Raw genomic sequence first — 18,938 nt, 5'->3', positions numbered from 1 at the left:
AATCTTGTATGTCAGGCACTACAAATAAAAGAAGTGGAGTATATGAAAGAACACTATCATGTAGCTTATTTTATAGGGTAATATTTTTAACACATCTTATTTTCTAATGCTGAAAGATTTTTACCCTGATCTTTTTCTGTTGAACTTAGCATAGATTTGTTTTCCCTGTGCTTTAAATGAAACATTTTTACTTTTGTCAAACAACTTAGGGCACGTCTACACTTGAAATTTGTTTCTGATTAAGACAGAATACAAAATTTAAAGTGTGATAGCTATTCCTGAAGATTCGCATAACTTCCAGAATAAGAGCGTCCACACATGGAGTTAATCAAGAACAGTTAATCAGGAACAATTCCATGTGTCCTTATACGATGCCTTTTGATGCCAAAATGTCTTCCCTTTTGTACCAGCATGATGGACGAAGACAGCACAGTCATGAATAGTATTAACTGCAATTCAAAAATCAGGAGTTGGAGCCTGATATACAGTGTCATGGTAGGTCCCACAAAAATACAGAATTTATTTTTATTCTCACTAATGTAATTATAAATTTTTGAATAAATTAAAATTGGGCCCTGAAAATACTGACACTAAACTTCATTTTCTTTTTATATATTTTGGCACACCTTTTTAAGCCCATTTTTATGAACAAAGGAATATGCCCCTTTCAAGTGGCTGCTTTTGCACTTAGACACTGGGTGACTGCCTGCTCTAACAGAACTTTACACATGCACAGCATCTTTAAACATTTGCCTGTCTTCATTTTGAGTGTACAAATGGCTGTACCAGCTGTGCGCCTCTGCCTTCCTTTTCAGAAGTTGTGGCCTTCGACAATGTTTACGTAGTTTTTGGCTACTCCTTCAGGCAGTCAGGTATGACCAAACAATGTCATCCACAGACTATCAATGCTTCAGTACATGTTAAAGAATCTCTGCATCACTACTACCATGGCTGTCAGCCTGTGGATAGTAACCTTGAGGTAGATCGTCTGAAGGTTTTGATGGGGCCTCAGGTTTGCTCCCTCGCCTCTGCCCAGTACTTGCAGAACAAGAACTGCGCCGATTCTAGGAGGCATATTCAGGAGGCAGGGCAGGAACCAGAGGAACCAGTACTTGACATATTTAAGATTGCAATCCCTGTCCACCTGCAGCACAGAAGAGAACTTACCATCCCTCCCAGCAGGTAGAAATGGGTAAAAGAGGGAACTTACGTCTCCAACAAGCCATAAGAGGGCAAGGAAGAGAGCTACAGGCCTGGGTTCAAGACAGCCCAACCATGAGCCCCATGAAGTGTCAAAGGAACAAAGGGCAGACTAAACCAGCATATCTGGGAAGCTGCAGGTATCTCAACCTATCTGATACATTTCCTGTAGCATAATTTTTAGTTGTGCCCAGCTAGGGGGCGGGAGGGAGGAGAAGACACGACACAAACTATTTATCAGACAAATGAAGGAGGCCAGGGGAGGAAGATGCACATGAGAGGAAGATGACTGAAGGTTTGAGGATCGATCTAAAGGAGAGAGGAAGCTTCCTTCTGTGGCTGAAGACCTAGCCAGTCTCCACACAGAAGAACTGGCACAAAAGATCTTGGATGTGACTTGTGGGAAAAAGTGACGGCTGAATATTGCATTCTGGGAAGGATAAGGATGGAGACCTCTAGTCTCATGAACATGCTCTGTCTCGCTCGCCTAATATCTTTTTTTACATCTTTGGTTAGACCTGCAAAGATATTTACCGAAGGCAGTAAATCAGTTTAACATGATCTGTAGAATACCTGCTGGTTTCCCTGTCATAGAAAGTGCCATGTAAGAGCAATATATGTTGCAATTGTTCACATCAATGCTCTGAGCTCATTCTCTCTTTTCAGAAAATAAAATCAAGATCAGTTTGTGATGACACCCATCACCATCTCCTTAAACTTCAAAAGGAAATGCAGTAATGACCCATTAAGCGGTAGTATGACCCTTGTTTAGTGTGGGATTACAAATCTCATCCTAAAACTTAATCTCAGAAATTGTCATGTCCACTTAAGGGGTTCAGAGGACTTTAGTGTCTCTCTTCCCTAGAATTTTGCACACTTAAATCATTTAACTTTGAACTAACCAACCTTCCTCCATTTGAAGGGGAAAAAAACAGTCTAAAACTTTTGGCGCTAATAAAAAATGACAACATTTTTATCCAGCATAATTACTGACAAATTCCAATTGGAAAGCTGTTGCTTTTATTTTAATTTTATTAAAGAAGTGAACAAAGGCTACCCAAGGCATCACAATAAAATTACATTAACTGTAAAATTACATTATTAATTCTTTAATCTCACTTGAGGCCTCAAGCTGTTGCTATGTCCAATTACCCAGCTAACCACCTGTCAGAATTGTAAAGCTAGTTTAACATTACCTCCAGGACAGTGGTGTGCCCTATGTTCAGTCAGGTCTGCCAGTGAATCGAAGTCCTGCTGACAGTTATCGCAGGTGTAAATTGACTCATCCTCCATGTCTTCATCTTCCTCATTTCTCTCTTCCTGACTCGTCACGCTGTTCCTCTCTTCCAGGGCCCGGCTGTCTTTCACCTCATTCTCCAGCTCTCCTCCTAGGCCTCCTGCCAACAGGAAGAATATACTCCACTGTAAGTTTTAGGGGTCTGAGGAAAAAAATTTAAAGAAATGGTCTTGCATCTATTAGATATTTAATTACCCTAGCTCTCACTTCACATTATTCCTGACACCTCTCATTATATTAATGTTTTTTTGTATCATGCAGTTTAACAACTTTCAATTGTATTCTTTAATATTTGGTGTGAATCCTCCAAAGATACTTTCTTCTAATCTTCTTTAGTGTGTGTATGGTAGGAACCTCTAGGTCTCCATCATACCAACCTGTTAGCATTTCATTATTTGAAGCAGATTCACAGCACGTTACAAACTGGCAAGGTTAATTATTGACTGTTAAGAAAGTTAAGTGCTGGATTTTAATTCTTTATTTCCCGTGGCTCCCTCCCCCCCCCCCAAAAAAAAACCCCAATCTTCAAGCATCACCAAGAAAAAATTATCTGTTTTAAGGCCCCCATATCTCTTTAACTTCTGGTATGTGCGTAGTTCCACTAGACCTGAGCTAAAATTGCTAGGCAGACATGCTTTGAATTCCAGTTGTCGGGTTAACATTATAGTATTTGATATTCAGATTTCTTAGATTTTCTTTATTTTAAACTACAAAAAGAAAAGGAGGACTTGTGGCACCTTAGAGACTAACAAATTAAGTCCTCCTTTTCTTTTTGCAGATACAGACTAACACAGCTGCTACTCTGAAACCTTTATTTTAAACTGTGATCCAAATTTAGGAAAATGGAAATTTAAAGGGAAAGGAATAAACTGCAAGTTTAAAACAGAGATATAATTAAGGACCTGCTTCTCTTTTCACTTACACCAACGTAAGTCAGGATTAAATCCATTGCCCTCAATGGAAATAACCCAGTATAAAACTGGTCTAATGGAGGTAAGAATCAGGCTCTCTCTACCTACATAGTGTATGCAGTATGCAAAGAGCATATTCAAATCACGCTATTAGACTGGTTTGCCTATTTTGCCTCCTTCCATTCATCTTAAACTCTGTTTTAATAAAGTGTGTGGACTGTAAAGAATCATCATAAAACTGAACCTGAAGCACAAACTGCAATAAAAAATTGAATTCACAGAATCTTCTGTTAGAAGTTCCAAGTTGTTCATTGTCTGAATTTATATGATGGAAGCTAGTTTGTTAAACAGGACTGAGGGTATCTCTTCTTGATCCAAATTTTTAATGAGATGTTATAAAGTCATTGGGTTGTTTGTTTGTTTTTTAAATTATGAAGGAAACACCAGTGATTATACAGATCAATCATTTCTCATATGGGATTTGATCCAAAGAGATTAATGCCGACAAATACTGAAAAAATGAAACTAAACTGAGAAATACAATTTATTCAAGATGAAAGGTAGGAACTATAAGCACTTCAATTCATATATATAAAGTCAGTAGGGTTCTATTACTGCCATCCATTGAAAACACACATTTTCAAACATCTGCACTGAACACACTAGCGTAAATCAACAGGTGTAAACTGTTCTTCAGTTTTCCACGGAGCACTCATAGCATGACATACCCTTCAGACTGCAATGGAAATATTAAAAATCAATGCTTTTGCTTGTGGTGTATGTAGCATCTCTCAACAATTAAATTATCTACACATTTTCAGGTTCTTTTACTGTCAGTTTATACAGATATTTTCAATAGAAAATATTCATTAAAAGCTACCTATTATATTCATCTAAAGAAAAGAGATCTACCACTAGTACAGTGGCAATGAATTTAAGGGTTTGGTAACAAGAAAAATTATTCAGTAAGCTCTCTATATTGTAAGTCATTGTTTGGACTATGTTTATTCAGTTTATACTGTTCTCTGAATCTCATGATTTTCAGCCTCTTCCTTTAGTAACAATGTATTGTAGGAAAAAAAACATAATTCTGGTTCTCTCTGAACTGGTACCTACCCAAATAATAAGTTACATTTAAGGCTATGATAGCTTTGCTTTACTTAACACATAATTTAATGTATATTTTCAAATTATCATTTGTGTTTTGTCATATTTACTTAACACATCTTTTTACAATCTCTCATCCCAGACTTGAATCACAAACATTACAGCTCGTTCAATCTCTGTAAAGCCTGTGTGTCTTGTAGAGTTGAGAGTTAATAAATCAGAGTGTCAACTCTCCTAGTTTTATAAGACAGAAACCTATAAAAATAGTCCAAGTATATAAATCCAATTTAAAGAACTGACACACAATTCTGTTCTGACTGCTAATGGAAAACTTAGAGAAAGGCTTTCTAAAACTGGTCTTTCCTATGCCAAAATAATAAAAAGGGCTCGGGCAGATTAGTGGAGGTTCCAGGGACCTATACAACACAGCAGAATAGAAATGTTTCCTTTTGACGATCAGCTGATCTGGTGAACATACTGCCACAAATTCATCCTTAGTATGACTCCAATAACTACATGACTGCACCAGGGATGAATTTGCTCATCTGTATCCAACAACAACAAATAATTTAGCATACTGCTTTCGGAAAAATAATTTGTATTGAGGTAAGACAACAAATTTCCATCTGCAATGCAACAATTTATAAAAAATCTTTTTATTTCCTATTAAAACAGGAGATTTGCTTCACCAAAAGCAACCTTCCAAAGTTTCATTACTCGACATATGTATGTGTAACAGCACAGAAACGAATCTTGTATAAAATGAGGTATTTAGCAGAGGAAAAATTACTCTAAATTGAGATTCTATACACAAAGAATTGTACTTGTGCATGATTCTCTCCATCTTATTGTCAATCTCCTTTGAATGTTATCTTTATTAGACTCTTCTTCTTGATTCTTGCTTTATAAAACAGGATCTACAGCAAGCACGATGGACAAGAAAAGCATATTGTCTATTTTTTGAGTTAATTTCATTTACATTGAATATGAATATCAGCACGGAGGACCTCACTATCACTGACAGCTTACTTTTTTTCTTTTAAAGTAAATTTAGTGCCTGTGAAAGGTGCCAGGCTGACAGACTTTGAGGCTTTTCTTTGGAAAGAGGTCTTCAGTGAACGGCAAAGCAAGGTAAGCCAAGTACAGTGATAGCACACGTTGCCTTATCAATACGTCACAACCAAGAACCAAAGAATATACATATTAGGAGAAAAAAGAAAAGGAGTACTTGTGGCACCTTAGAGGCTAACCAATTTATTTGAGCATAAGCTTTCGTGAGCTACAGCTCACTTCATCGGATGCATGCTGTGGAAACTGCAGTGTGGTTACTCCTGCCTATTAAGTCTTTGTGCCTCTGCAGAAATTGCCAACAAGGCTGTCATTGGTGATGCTTTAGATTGCTGTGTATTTGGGATTTGGCCACATAACCGTAGGGAAATGGACTGAGAGCATCAACTCATTTCATAAAAGTAAGCAGTCATTAAATGTGGTTTTTTGGTCACTAAACAATGTGGGCTGATCCAAATAGGTAAGCTAGTAATTAAAAGCTTTGCATCCTCCTCCAAGTAGCCATACTGTTAACTCATTCTTTAAGAATGAGTTTTCTAAAGACTTTGGCCGAGTTTCTTATGAGTTTATAGTATAACATACCTAATCTCAAGTATTGCTACATGGATCCTAATGGAACGAATTTCAGAAGAGAGACATCACATGTTCCATTTTGACTATTAAAACTAAGAAAAGTTACCAAACAAAAACAAAACAAAAAGAACTTACAAAAAAGATTGTAAGTCACCATAAGTAAAAATTATGCCAACCTAATGGTTACCATCTGTGACCCAGAACTGGGAGCAGGCTCTAATTCTTACTCATCAAGCTGGTAGTGCTAAGGAGGCATTGTCTTCAAAGGGATCAAATCTGCACAACACTAACATGTCTCTTCAAGGCTAGAAATATACAACAGAAAAGGCTATTTGTACAACGCTTTTGTAGAGCTTGGGTAACAGCTGCACTCAGGAATGGAACATACCAGGAAAAAAAGAGGGGGTGGAAACCTAAAAGAGTCTCACAAATGGCCATAGAGACCATTCTGCTTACCTGTGAGAAGGCTCAGTTCCCCAGTAGATACGGAGGAGACAGCATGAACTAGTGGTTTGATCAGCAGGCATCAGAAGACCTACCCTGCCACTGATTCTCTGTCTGCCTTAGGCCTGTCATTTAACCTCTCCATGCCTGTTCTTCAATCTATAACATGAAGATAAGCACTTATCCACCTTTCTAAAGGTGCTTTGAGATCAGTGAATAAAACATGCTATCAATTGTAAATTTTATTGTTTGCCTGAGCGGTAAATATTTACGATGCCCTTAGAGCTAGGATTGCTTAATCTGATTAGCATAAATAATAGTTTCTTATTGTACATACTGCAAAAAAAAAAATCACACTTACTGATATATCCAGGAATTCCCACAAGGTACATATTATTGAGAGGGTAGCATATTAACACTGACATACTGTTACCAAGCAACACCAGGACAAATCTGTATGTAGCACAGAGGTTATGTGGAAAAGTCAACACAAGAAAACTGCTGGCACTGGTTTGTTTAAATAAATGACTGCTAATTAATTCTAATAAAAAAACTTTGTGTTTCACAGATGTGCATGATCTGTACAGCTGGCATACTTGAGCTGCAAGTATATAGGATATTCAAAAAACTCACAACCACTCACACTCAACAGTGTCTCCAACAAGATACTGAACAGACTATTGAATGTCCAAAGGATAGCAACCATTTCTAATTGTTGCTTTCAATGTATTTAATCACTTGGCTGCATAACTGAAGTGGAGGCTTCAATTTGAATGATCAGCCTTGAAAATATAACTTTCGATACCTAAAGTTACAGAAAACAGCCAGTTTGTATTGCATCAGGTTTGAAATGTTTGCTGTGCATCAACACACGAATATTTTACCCTACTATCTTAATGACAGTCTGGACAATAGTGTTAATAAAATGTTATTTTATTTGCCACTACGGTTAGTGTTTTCAGTGAGTCTTAATCATTTTTCTTTGTAAGCGATGGGTTTATTTTCTAGAAATAAGGCTAGTTCTTCAAAAATAGAAAAGGCCAAAATAGATCAGTGTTACTAAGTGGCATGCTGACCTAAGAAATACACCAAGGAGAGGAATTCATTAAATTTGGCTTATTTGAAAGTTAGAATCAATGGCCTGCTAAACCCAGGGTTGTGAGTTCAATCCTTGAGGGGCCATTTGGGATCTGGGGCAAAAATTGGGGATTGGTCCTGCTTTGAGCAGGGGGTTGCTCAAGATGACCTCCTGATGTCCCTTCCAACCCTGATATTCTATTCTAGTCTATATAATTAATATAGTGGTGTATATCATGTGAACTGTTCATGAATTTCTGTATTATGGAAACCATACAATTTTTTAAACTGACACTTTTAAAATAAATTACATACACAGGGTAAAATCTTGCCCCCATTGAAATCAATGGCCAAATTATGATTTGACTTCAATGGGGCCAGGATTTCACCCATTATATTTTGTATGTTAAAAGCTCACCTTTTTCTTCTGTGTTTGTACAGAGCCTAGCATAATGGGCTCCCGATCCTTGAGTAGGGATCTTAGGCACTATGGTAATACAAATAATAATAAATAAAAATAAAATTTATTGGCATCAACTGGCAGCATACAATTAGAGACACAAAATGATGGGTCTAAATCCCAAGAGGTTATGACCACCTGCAATTCCCATTGATTTGCAGTTGGGAGATGCAAGTGCACATTGCCTCTCAGGATTTGGTCTATAGAAATTAGCGATGGAAAGAACCTTTTAGGCAATTTCAGAATTGCAAAAAGACAGGGGCAAGTAAAACATGGCTCTTTTTCCTATCATGGCAAAAGGCAAGCAAGTTCATTTTGTGCTTGTTCTGATACATTTTCAGCACAATTTTGCAAGGCAAGTGCAGGATTATTCCCTGTAGCAGGGATTCTCAACCTTTTTTTTCTGAGCCCTCCCTCCCCCCCCCCCCATATGCTATAAAAACTCCACGGCCCTCCTGTGCCACAACAACTAGTTTTCTGCATATAAAAGCTGGGGCTGGCGTTAGGGGGTAGCAAGCGGGGCAATTGTGTGAGGCCACATGGTACAGGGGGCCCCACAAAACTAAGTTGTTCAGGCTCCGCCTTCAGCCCTAGGTGGCAGGGCTCAGGGCCCTGGTCTTCAGCCCCATGCGGTGCAGCTCCAGCTTTCTACCCTGGGCTCCAGCAAGTCTAATTCTGGCCCTGCTTGGCGGCCTCCCTGGTTGAGAACCACTGCCCTATAGCATATTATCTAGTACTAAGTCCAATCTAGTTTTAAATTCCTCAAGTTGTGGGGCGTCTATCAAAAGTATGTCTCATTATAGTTGATACTACATTCACCTTCTAATTGTGCAACAGTTCTTTTGTAAGTAGTTTAACCAGACACAGGTAGAACAGTAATTCATAAAGGAAATGCTTACACCTGACAAGTTATAACAGCTATACATGTAAACTTATGCATACCATGGAAGTCACATTGGTCACTTTTGAAAACGTAAAGAAAAACAAAAAAAAGGCCAAGACACTGACATCTCTAGCTCACCAACACCTTAGCAGAGCAGTCGCACTGTGATAAAACAGTCATTACCCTCTTAAGCCAACCCGCACAGGGACACAGCTTCCTCCTGGACTCGTCAGAAGAGAGGACCAGAGTCACATGCACTGAATGGAGGACATGCCCCTTATGAAGGAGAATCTTAGTATCTTGGGGCTCCCAACAGCAGACGAGGAAGATCCGGTCCTGCAGAATTTCTTTGTAAAAGAGTTCCAAAACTCCCCCACCATCCCAATATATGCAGAAGTACTTTAGGACGCACCTTCAAAACCCACCATAAGGTGACTACCCAGAGGGCACATTCACAGCAACATATTCATACCCATTTGATAAAGACAGTATCTTAGTAGCAGCAAAAAAAAAAAAAAAAAAAAAGGGGGGGGGGTGCAAAATATGGCCTTACAAAGGTTTAAAATATTTCCTGAATGTTTGTCCAGAGATGCAGACCAGGTGGTTGGAGCAAAAGTCACAGATGAAAAGGTTTATAGCCTAAGGGATGGAAGCTTTGGTGTTATAACCAGCCAAACTGATGGAGCTAAATTAATCCCTGATGTAACTCCACTGACTTCTGTGGTATTACACCAGAAACAAATCTGTCCCATGTTTTACCAACAAGGCATAACGTTCCTGTGTTGTGATTTCATGTCGGCCAGTGAACTCCTAAAGGCAGAAAGAAACTTCACGTACAATTAAAAAGTGTGGACAAAAGAAAAACTAAGGGTAAAAAGCCTAATCTAAAATGTTATTAATATGTGTTTTTCTACTGTTAAATGTCAGTTCAGGGTCTGTGTTTGAATTAACTGTATTAAGTTTGTTAACATTTAAAAGCGGTCTCTGATATTTTGAGATAACAGAGATGCCCAAATTTATCGGCAGGTTATAGTCCAAGAACAATAAATTTGGGCAAAAAGTTATTAATATTGTCCAGTTAGAAAGAGCAAACAAATCTGAGGGTAAAGAGTGTAGGCAGAGAAGTTTCTCATTTGCTGTATATTCCCAGTGAAGCATGTTTTTGTAGCTTAAGATCTTCTTTAAAAATCCTTTTAAAATATTCAAATCTTTATCATGTGCATGCTTGTGTTGTACCTTACAATTGTATGTATATACAGCACAAAAGCAGCAGTGAATGTAATTGTTAGTAGTTCTACTTTGCTATATTACAAAATAAAACTATTTCAAATGCACAAAAAGAAGCCAATGTGTTGGTTCACAAGACCAAGTTATGTCAAAAAATAAAAGTTCAATCTGAGCGCTAGGTTGAGGCAAAGGCACTCTGTTGATCTCTAGTACATGCTAAGGGGATCAAAAGCAAGCATGTTTAAAACTCTGAAGTGCACAGCAGCCTAAGTCTTTCACACTCAGTGTCAATACACCATAAAAAAAAGAAACAGGAAAATGGCTGAAAAAACAAATGAAGACCACAGAAAGGACAGCACATGCAATACTGCGGTAAATTGCAGGTATCGTCAAATTGTATGGGACCTGTATATGAAAGACGTCGAAGCAACTGAAATTCAGGTTGCTATGCAAGCCACTCACTGCTCAAACACACACTTCTTACGGACTTAGAATTCTGTGCATCAGTTCCTCTCCTCTCTCAACAAGAGGAAAAAACAATCATAATACAAAAAAAATTATTTGATCCAGCATGTAGTTAATGTTGTTGGCCTCCTAAGACGTAAAACTTAATAAAATTGATCTCACTGCAGTGCTGTAATGAAGAACAGTAGGATAAGGCTACCCTTGAACCATGAAAATTGTATATTGTTACCTCCTTGTGACCTCCTAGGGCTATGGCCATTCCAACTTCTCCAAGCTGTCATTTGTTTGATTCTGACAACAGACTGTACAGGCAAGCAAGAATGGTGCTATGGAAGTTTTTTTTGGAAGGGCAGGGATGAGGACAGGCTGCTTACTGCTAGAAAAACTCTTTCAAACAACAATAAATTGAATTAGTAATGCAGAATTCCACACACTAACCCAACTTAAAACTACTATATGAAGCGAGTTAGGAATAAAATATTAATCTGTATAGTACTCAAAAGTCAGTGTCTTTCAGGTGAGGTGTACTGTATCAATGCTACAGCATTTCACATCATAATAGTAATCACCACAATATGGGTTCTGAATTAACATTTTAAATATATAAACTTTTCCTGGTGTTTTTCTTTAACTTCGTAGTGGGGGAAGAAATGCACATTGGGTTCACGGGTAAAGAGTAATCACCACTTGTGTGTTTAGTGGAAAAGAATGTGTTTTAAAAGGACTAATTGAGCATTAAATTAGGAAGAGGAAGGTGGCTGTTTATGTCTCATGCTCTACAATCTGATAACTAAACAATTTCTACCACTGTACTTTTTGCAAAATTCTTAGATATGAGGTCTCCCAGCTCTTTGTGATAACCTAAATATAACAATATTTTGAGGGCACGACTTTAAACTTAACTATCTTATTTATAAAATATCTAATTAATAACTTGCAGTATTAAGAAAAAGACTGCGAAATGGCTATTTTTAGGCAAACGGCAAAGTGGAGGTTCTCCAAAACACAAAGTATGTCTGGTGGGATTTTTTTTCACCACCAATAGTTCCACACTAAATATTTGTTTTTCCTATGTATGCTCGTCTTCTGTTGTACAAAATAAAGAAAAGAAACGTTGGTTTCATTCTTGCCTTAACTCACTTTGATTTGAGAATATAGGTTTCTAAAATTCTAACTGCTATTTCCAAAAGATAATTCCTGTTTGAACTAGAGCATATTTTGGGTAAGTTCCACGGCCTGTGTTACACAGAAAGTCACACTAGGTGATCATCACAGTGGTTAGTCCTAGCTGTAGAGTACTGTATATGAATCTCTGGACAGGAGTTACTTGATGTATAGAATATAATGTAACAGAAAAACTTAAAACACTGAAAATACACAAAAGTAATGTTTGAAAGTCTTAGATGACCTTTCTGTTTCCTAGGGAGTTCTGAGTTGTCTGTATATTTCAACAGTACACCTCTTGGGACAAGTACAATGGGTGAAATTTCCACTGACTTCACTCAACATCTTCATATATTTGCAAGCACTGTCAGTGTTTAAGTACCAGAATTTGCATTTGTGAATACTTCTTTGGACCTTAGCTCATTTTTGGGTTTACTGATTTTGGTACATGCACATACAGATACTAGGTCTGAGCTAAAGCCCTCTGGAGTCAATGGGATTCTTTCCACTGACTTCAGTGAGTTTAGAATTAGGTCCTATGGGCAAACACACACACTAAATAACTTCCTGGAACTTTGGCTTTCTTGGATTTCAGGCCATCCACGATATTATTTAGTCAAGATGTAGTAGAAACTTTTTATTAAATGATGCTAATTTTTTATTGTTCAAACTGTCATTTCCTTTTCCATTATAGCAGAAATCTCCTATAGGAGCACTCAGATTAAGTTTCTTTATTCTGTCTCAAGTAATGTGTCACATTTAATCAGTTTTTAGTTTCATTATCGCTTAAAAATTAGAAACCAGTTTCTTTGCATCTTTATTGCATTTTTTTACTTTACTTACTGATAGGTTATTAAACTTGGATATTTTAGACATGCATAACATACGAAACAAATTCCTCACTGTCTCTAACCAACTTTAGCATTAGCTTTTTTATAGTTTTTAGGTTTATTTTCACTGAAAGACTGCTCGTAATTATTGCTCATGTTGTCCCCAAACACTTATGTTACTAAAGTGTGAAATGTCTTCTAACACAAAGACAGATCTCTGGGAAGTAATTACAAAAATGCATTCAGGGGCAATAATTCTATATTAACTGTCAGCTGCATACATCTCCTGAAAAGGCACTTGTTATGAAGGAATTATTTGTGTGGCATTTAAAGGCACTGAAGGCAAGAGAAAACTGCAATACATTAAACCAGAAACTCCAACTCCCTCATCAAGGGTCAATTTATTTTTAAATCATTATCCTGAAGTCAAATCAACACCTACCTGAGTGTTTATTGTAAAGACAATTTCAATACACAAACAGCCTGGATGCAATTTCCCATTTACAGTGTGGTACAATTAACATCCCCTTTTTTAAAGAGTTCTCTGAGTAGCCTGTCAAAACAGGTATATCCAATAATTCAAGGCTTCTATTAACTGCTGGCTGATGTCACCAAAAAGACTTGTTGATGATTTATGAATACTAAAACGGCCTCACAACTGACCCTGCACATTAAACAAGTACCTGAGTCATTATCAAGAAAAGTGTGAGAAAATGTGTTAATACACATTGAGCAGAACTGTTATCCTTTAGGCCAATCCTGAGCGAGGCAAATGCCCCATGAAATTAAAGCGTGTTTTATATGAGTAAGGAAGATAGGATCTGGTACTCAGAGTTACTGAGATAGCTCCACGTTTCAGTGAAAGGGTAAAATGAACCACCAGATAACAACATGATCACAAAATATACCTAAAGATGTTCACTTAGTGTTAACCAAACCTGTGGGGATTATTAAGAACAAAACAAAACAAACAATAGGATTAGCTCGAGCTTTTCTAATGCTTGTTCTGGAGCTATTTACATTTTATTATATTATGCTACAATGCATTCCTGAACAAAGACAACAAAAAAGCATCTGAATTATTATTTATTTGTACAGCACTAACAACGTGCTGGTACTTTGCAAAGTGAAGCAGGGCATACATCTTATCAGTTGTTCAATATTTGGTTGGTTAGTTGGATATATATGGAGATGTGAGTGCTTTCCTGCCAGGAGAAATACTGTTTATGGAATTGTTGGAAGAGAATTTTTAAAAACTGGAACAGTGGGAGGAGGGCAAGGCTGACTGGGTCGTGCTAAATGTTTAACTGTTATGCATTATCCTGCTTTAGATTGTCCCCAGATTAAGGGTTCCATTTCCTTTGTGCAGGAAACAACTGTGTAAAGTGAGCAGAAACTCTGCAAGTTTGATGCATGGCGCTTCTACCACTTCTCTATCCCTTCATGGAAGCAGCTCAGGATTCTGTCCCTGTAATCCATGGATCTGGAAAAGGCAAGGGAGATCTAACCACGAGCCCCTTTGTCGCCCAGCTCCACCAGCTCCTGACTGCCCTTGTAAGCATGCCTCCAATTCAACTACTATTCACTCCCCCTATCAAGGCTGGGTGTGATTCTACAGCCTGCAGTGCAGAGGCCTTAGGTTGCATTAACCAGTGCTGCGTTCCTCAGCCAGCTCTCCTACTGTCCCGTAACTGCAGGGCTAGAACCACTACCAAGGTGCTTCTGCCGAGCATGAGGAAAAGGAGAGAATCACCCCATTGGCAAAACTTCCCTCTTCCGTGAGTAAAGGGTTAGAGTAAGGCACTCCATGTTATCTAATCCTAAAATGTTATGGCACTTCTTCACATCAACCTGTCCAAAGCCCATTGCATTAATGGGCTCTGAATCAGCACCCCATCTGTGTAACTCCATGAGAGTTATACGCAGTCCAGTAAAGAAAAACACAAATTTTGGAATATATTTCAATGAAAATACCTGTAAAGTTCTTGCTCCTCTGGTGTCAGCCTAAAGAAAGATATTCCAGCTCCAAGAACGCCCTATCGTGAAGACAATTCCATCACAACTTTTTTCACGATATCACTACCACAAAGGAGTTATTCTAATGCCAAATAGCAATTTGCTCAAAACCTCACAGATCATCAGTGGTAGTCAAAATAATGAATAATAACTTTGCACTTATTTGTAAAAACTGCTCAAACTATCACATGCATGAAACTCTCAATTCATTTTCTAGAGGTATTTGATAGCTGTGCAACAGATTATAAAGTTAGTGTTCCATCCTTCTGCAGAGTTTCACATGCATGATTGTGCACAACTGTAATTAACGATTTTTTTTTTTACTTTAAGGTGGAGCCAGATATATACATGGTTTAAATCTATAGTGCCCTGAACAGATAGAAAATTCAAATGATTTAATAAAATTCACATGTGGCTTGTTTTAGCAGCTGCATATCAAATGGAAAAATAAGATATTGACCAGTTCTCCTTAGAATACCATCTGTTAGTAACTGCTCATTATAACAAATCTGTTGATTAAAAAAACAAATTATAGGTTTCAGAGTAGCAGCTGTGTTAGTCTGTATTCGCAAAAAGAAAAGGAGTACTTGTGGCACAAACAAATAAAAAAAATTATAGATAGTGTAATTTATCATTACAGACAAAACATGACTGCGTACATAAATGTCTTCAAATCCCCTTATGCATATCCAAAATGTTGGTTCTATATTTAAATCTTTTTCCTATGTCAGGTCTAAAAAAGGAAATTGCTCTTTTGGTCTCTGGATTTGGGCTAGAATTTTGCCTTCTGATCTGTAAAAGGGCGCTTATTGCAAACCAAGCCCTTAGGAGTCTCTTAGCAGCAAACTTAGTAAGTAAGGCCCTGATTCAGAAACACTCTTAAGCATGTGCTTATTCAAGATGGCATTTAAGCACATGCTTAAGTATACGTTTAAAAGCTATCATGAAAAGGCATGCTTTCTCAATCAAAACCTACATGATTTTTGCATCTATGTTTGTTAATTTTTATCTATAATTTATATTTGAGTTTTAAAGAGTCAGTAAATGCAACCATAAAATGATATGCACGGTAATGAAAGAGTTATCATATTCAGTAAAATGCGAACAAAACTAAGTTATACAATTAATATTAAGGAAAGAGAGAAAAAGAACAATAGAAGGAATGAAGCCTAGAAGCTGCCTAGATCATTCTCTGACAATGACAAATGTGCAACTGAATGTGAATGGAATAGACTCTGCCTCTTCAATATTATTATGATGAATGGAGGTTCTTCAGACTTTGAGAACAGACATCCAAAATGTATACATGGCACCCTATTTTCCACTATAGTCTCAAGTAAGACTCCTATTGATGTCAATGGGAACCTTGCCTGACTATGGAGGGCCCCAGCATGTGCACCTGTGGTCTGATCCAGCTCCCACCAAAAACAATGGATAACTCCCATTGACTACAAAGGGGGTTGGATCAGGAGGAAAAACCTGCTTAGCCTTCTCACTGCAGTAGTGTGTGGTTAAACTAAAGTTAAAATTTTCAAAAGTGTCTAAATGAGTTAGAAGCCTAAGTCTCTTTTTTGAAAGTTACCTTGCTGCTTAGGAGTCTACGGCCTGGTCTACACTTAAAATTTAGGTCTACATAGCTACGGCACTCAGAGGTATGAAAATGCATACCCCTAAGGGCTGTAGCTATGTCAGCCTAACCCCTGGTGTAGATGCAGGTAGGCCAGTGGAAGAATGCTTCTGTCAACCTAGCTGCTGTTGCTCTGGCAGGTGGTGTTCCTATAGTGACAGACAAACCCCTTCCATTGCTGTAGGCTGTGTCTACACTACTGGGTTATGGGGGCACAGCTACAGCACTGTAGCTATGCCACTATAGCCCCCTTAGTGTAGACAGGACCTAAGGTTCACTGAAAGTCAATGAACAGTAGCAGAATAATATGTATCTGAAAGTCAATGGGATTTAAACTCCTACGCACCTACATGGTTTTTGAAAATGGGACTTAAACACTTGAAAATTTTACCTAGCTCTCATGAAGCATGTGTATTACCTGAGTTGATTCAGATACGATTTCTTTAGGTTGGTATTTAGAGCATGGTACTGGAGTTCAGTTGGCTCTTTTTTCATATTCATTAATTTGCTTAGTAAGACTTTTATTTCAACCAGCAGAGAGCAAGGAAAGATTGTGCATCTCTTCTTATGTAGGTTAGAAAAGCATTTAAAAACAGGAAGCCACGCTATCAGAAAAGCCTCACTTTTGCGAAAAGCATTACAGCCCCAGTAATCCTGGTCAAACTTCCTTACATAAGGAAGAGTAATGTCCATTTCTCCCTTGCCCAGCTACTCTTATGACAGCCATGTTACAAACCAGTGCAGAAATCAAATTAGCAGAAAGTCCCAATGAATTTCCTGTCATTTATTGTTCCTCCCCAGCCTTTTCCTAAGTTTTAAATACACTGTATTTTTAGGTTACGGATTGAGCTTTATTTCCATTTTTTAACAGGCTTTCAAATAAAAATTAATCTTCCTCAACTTTCTCTTCTAATTTCTTTCCTTCATAACAAATATCAAAAATACTAAGTGTTTCACTTGACAAAGCCATTAATTCTGCAATTTCAGATAATTAAATTGAGCAAAGCTAAGTATTTAAATATGAACTAAGCGAAATATACTTATGCGTGGCTCATGCTGTTAGAATTCTGCTGCACGATATTCTGGTACTGTTCATTTATTAATATGGTAAACCTGATTTGTGACACTAGTGAATAAGGAATGTACTGTTTTTAATAAAAATAAAAATAAAAAAGTTTCACTAAGGATTGTGAATGAAGCCGCAAATGAAATAAACTAATCCCTCTGAATGAGCCCTCAGCAGTGCACTTCCTGTATCCAGTTGAAACGTGCACTCAGGATTCATACTTTCTTTGTGTTAACTAATTTCTGACTAGAGGCTTTCAGCTATGTATTTCTAGGATAATAAGTTAGCTGCAACAGTCCTCTAGTGTGGTGATCTTTTTAGCAGTGATAACACTTCCTCTTAACGTGTTCCTTGGTTCTTTTTCCTAACGGTATGTGGTAAAGGAAGCGTGAAAAGGTATTTAAAAGAGTTAAAACTAAGACATTAAAGCCCTGTCTCCCTTCAGCTCCTCCTCTAATATTTCAGGTCGTGAGTGCTAAAACAGTAGACTGAAGTGCAGTATACAACATGAAGTAATTGGCAGAGTGCTAAGAACCTGTACAAGGGGGCTTTTTATTGTTAAAAATAAATACATAAATAAAATACTTAAGTATGAATGTTTTGGGGCAAAACTGACAATGGGTAAAAAAATGGAGCAGCCAAAAATCCAAACAGGGGAAATACTTTACATAATTAACCAAAGTCTCTCCAGAATTTTCATTAGATTTTTTTTTTTACTATTATTATTTGTACTCATGCCTTCTGCTTCTCATGTTTCTTGCAAACCACCTTAATTGGGCTCTACAGTATATGCCGAAAGTTCCTCGACTTCTTCCGCAGTCTCAAAGGACACCTATGAAAGGTGGTACCTGAGACTGCTCATAATAACTGTTACCAGACAGAGCTAATAATGACCCTCTTTCACTAATGAAAAAAAAAACATTGTTGCTGCTATAATTAAGCTTGTGAAGAGTTTAGTTGAAGAGAAATTAGATTTATTTACATGCTGTTCTGTTGCTGATGAAGCACCAGCTATTTGGGAGGACTTCTAATTAACCCTAATTTAGTTGATGTGCTCTTTTGCAGTCCCATTCCCTGTGTACTCTGTACAAGGTAAAATGTAATAATAATAATAAATTAGCCATTTTAAAAGAGTAGGTTTCTTTGCAGGGGACCAGCCCCAGATTTAGTCCTTAAATTATTAAATTTGCATTTTAGCATTTTAGATGCTGACAATTAAGAAACCCACACTCGAGAACTTAATTCTACAAAGCAGCAGATTCTACACTGAAACCCTATGAGAGAAGGGATTACATGGTAAAAAAAGGCCTTTTCTTTCACCTGCATCCTACATGTAAAATGTTGCACATTTTGTGTTGTTGGCCTTTCCTATACCTACTGTCTTTCTGAAGGAAGGCACCAGTGCTTCCTTTTGTGTTACATCATTCACCCACCCTAAAGAACACACGAGGGGAGCAAAGTTAAGCAGAAAACTCCATAAGGAATACTCAAGTGTCTCTTTGCATTGAAGGGATGGGGTTTGC

The 18,938-nt window shown here is 37.6% G+C and overlaps 1 protein-coding gene across 1 annotated transcript in view; it reads right to left on the bottom strand.

The window, feature by feature from the left end:
• Nucleotides 1-18,938, bottom strand: part of ZNF423 (zinc finger protein 423) — a 317,744-nt gene that overhangs the window by 207,468 nt on the left and 91,338 nt on the right. The window contains exon 3 of the mRNA XM_077831047.1: nucleotides 2,397-2,597. Coding sequence (XP_077687173.1) covers nucleotides 2,397-2,597 — 201 coding nt within the window. The remainder of the gene's footprint in view (nucleotides 1-2,396; nucleotides 2,598-18,938) is intronic.

The sequence above is a fragment of the Eretmochelys imbricata genome, chromosome 12, assembly GCF_965152235.1.
Source record: "Eretmochelys imbricata isolate rEreImb1 chromosome 12, rEreImb1.hap1, whole genome shotgun sequence".
NCBI lineage: Eukaryota > Metazoa > Chordata > Testudines > Cheloniidae > Eretmochelys > Eretmochelys imbricata.
The sequence above is the reverse complement of the archived record's forward strand: the minus strand, read 5'-3'. Positions and strand labels throughout refer to the sequence as shown.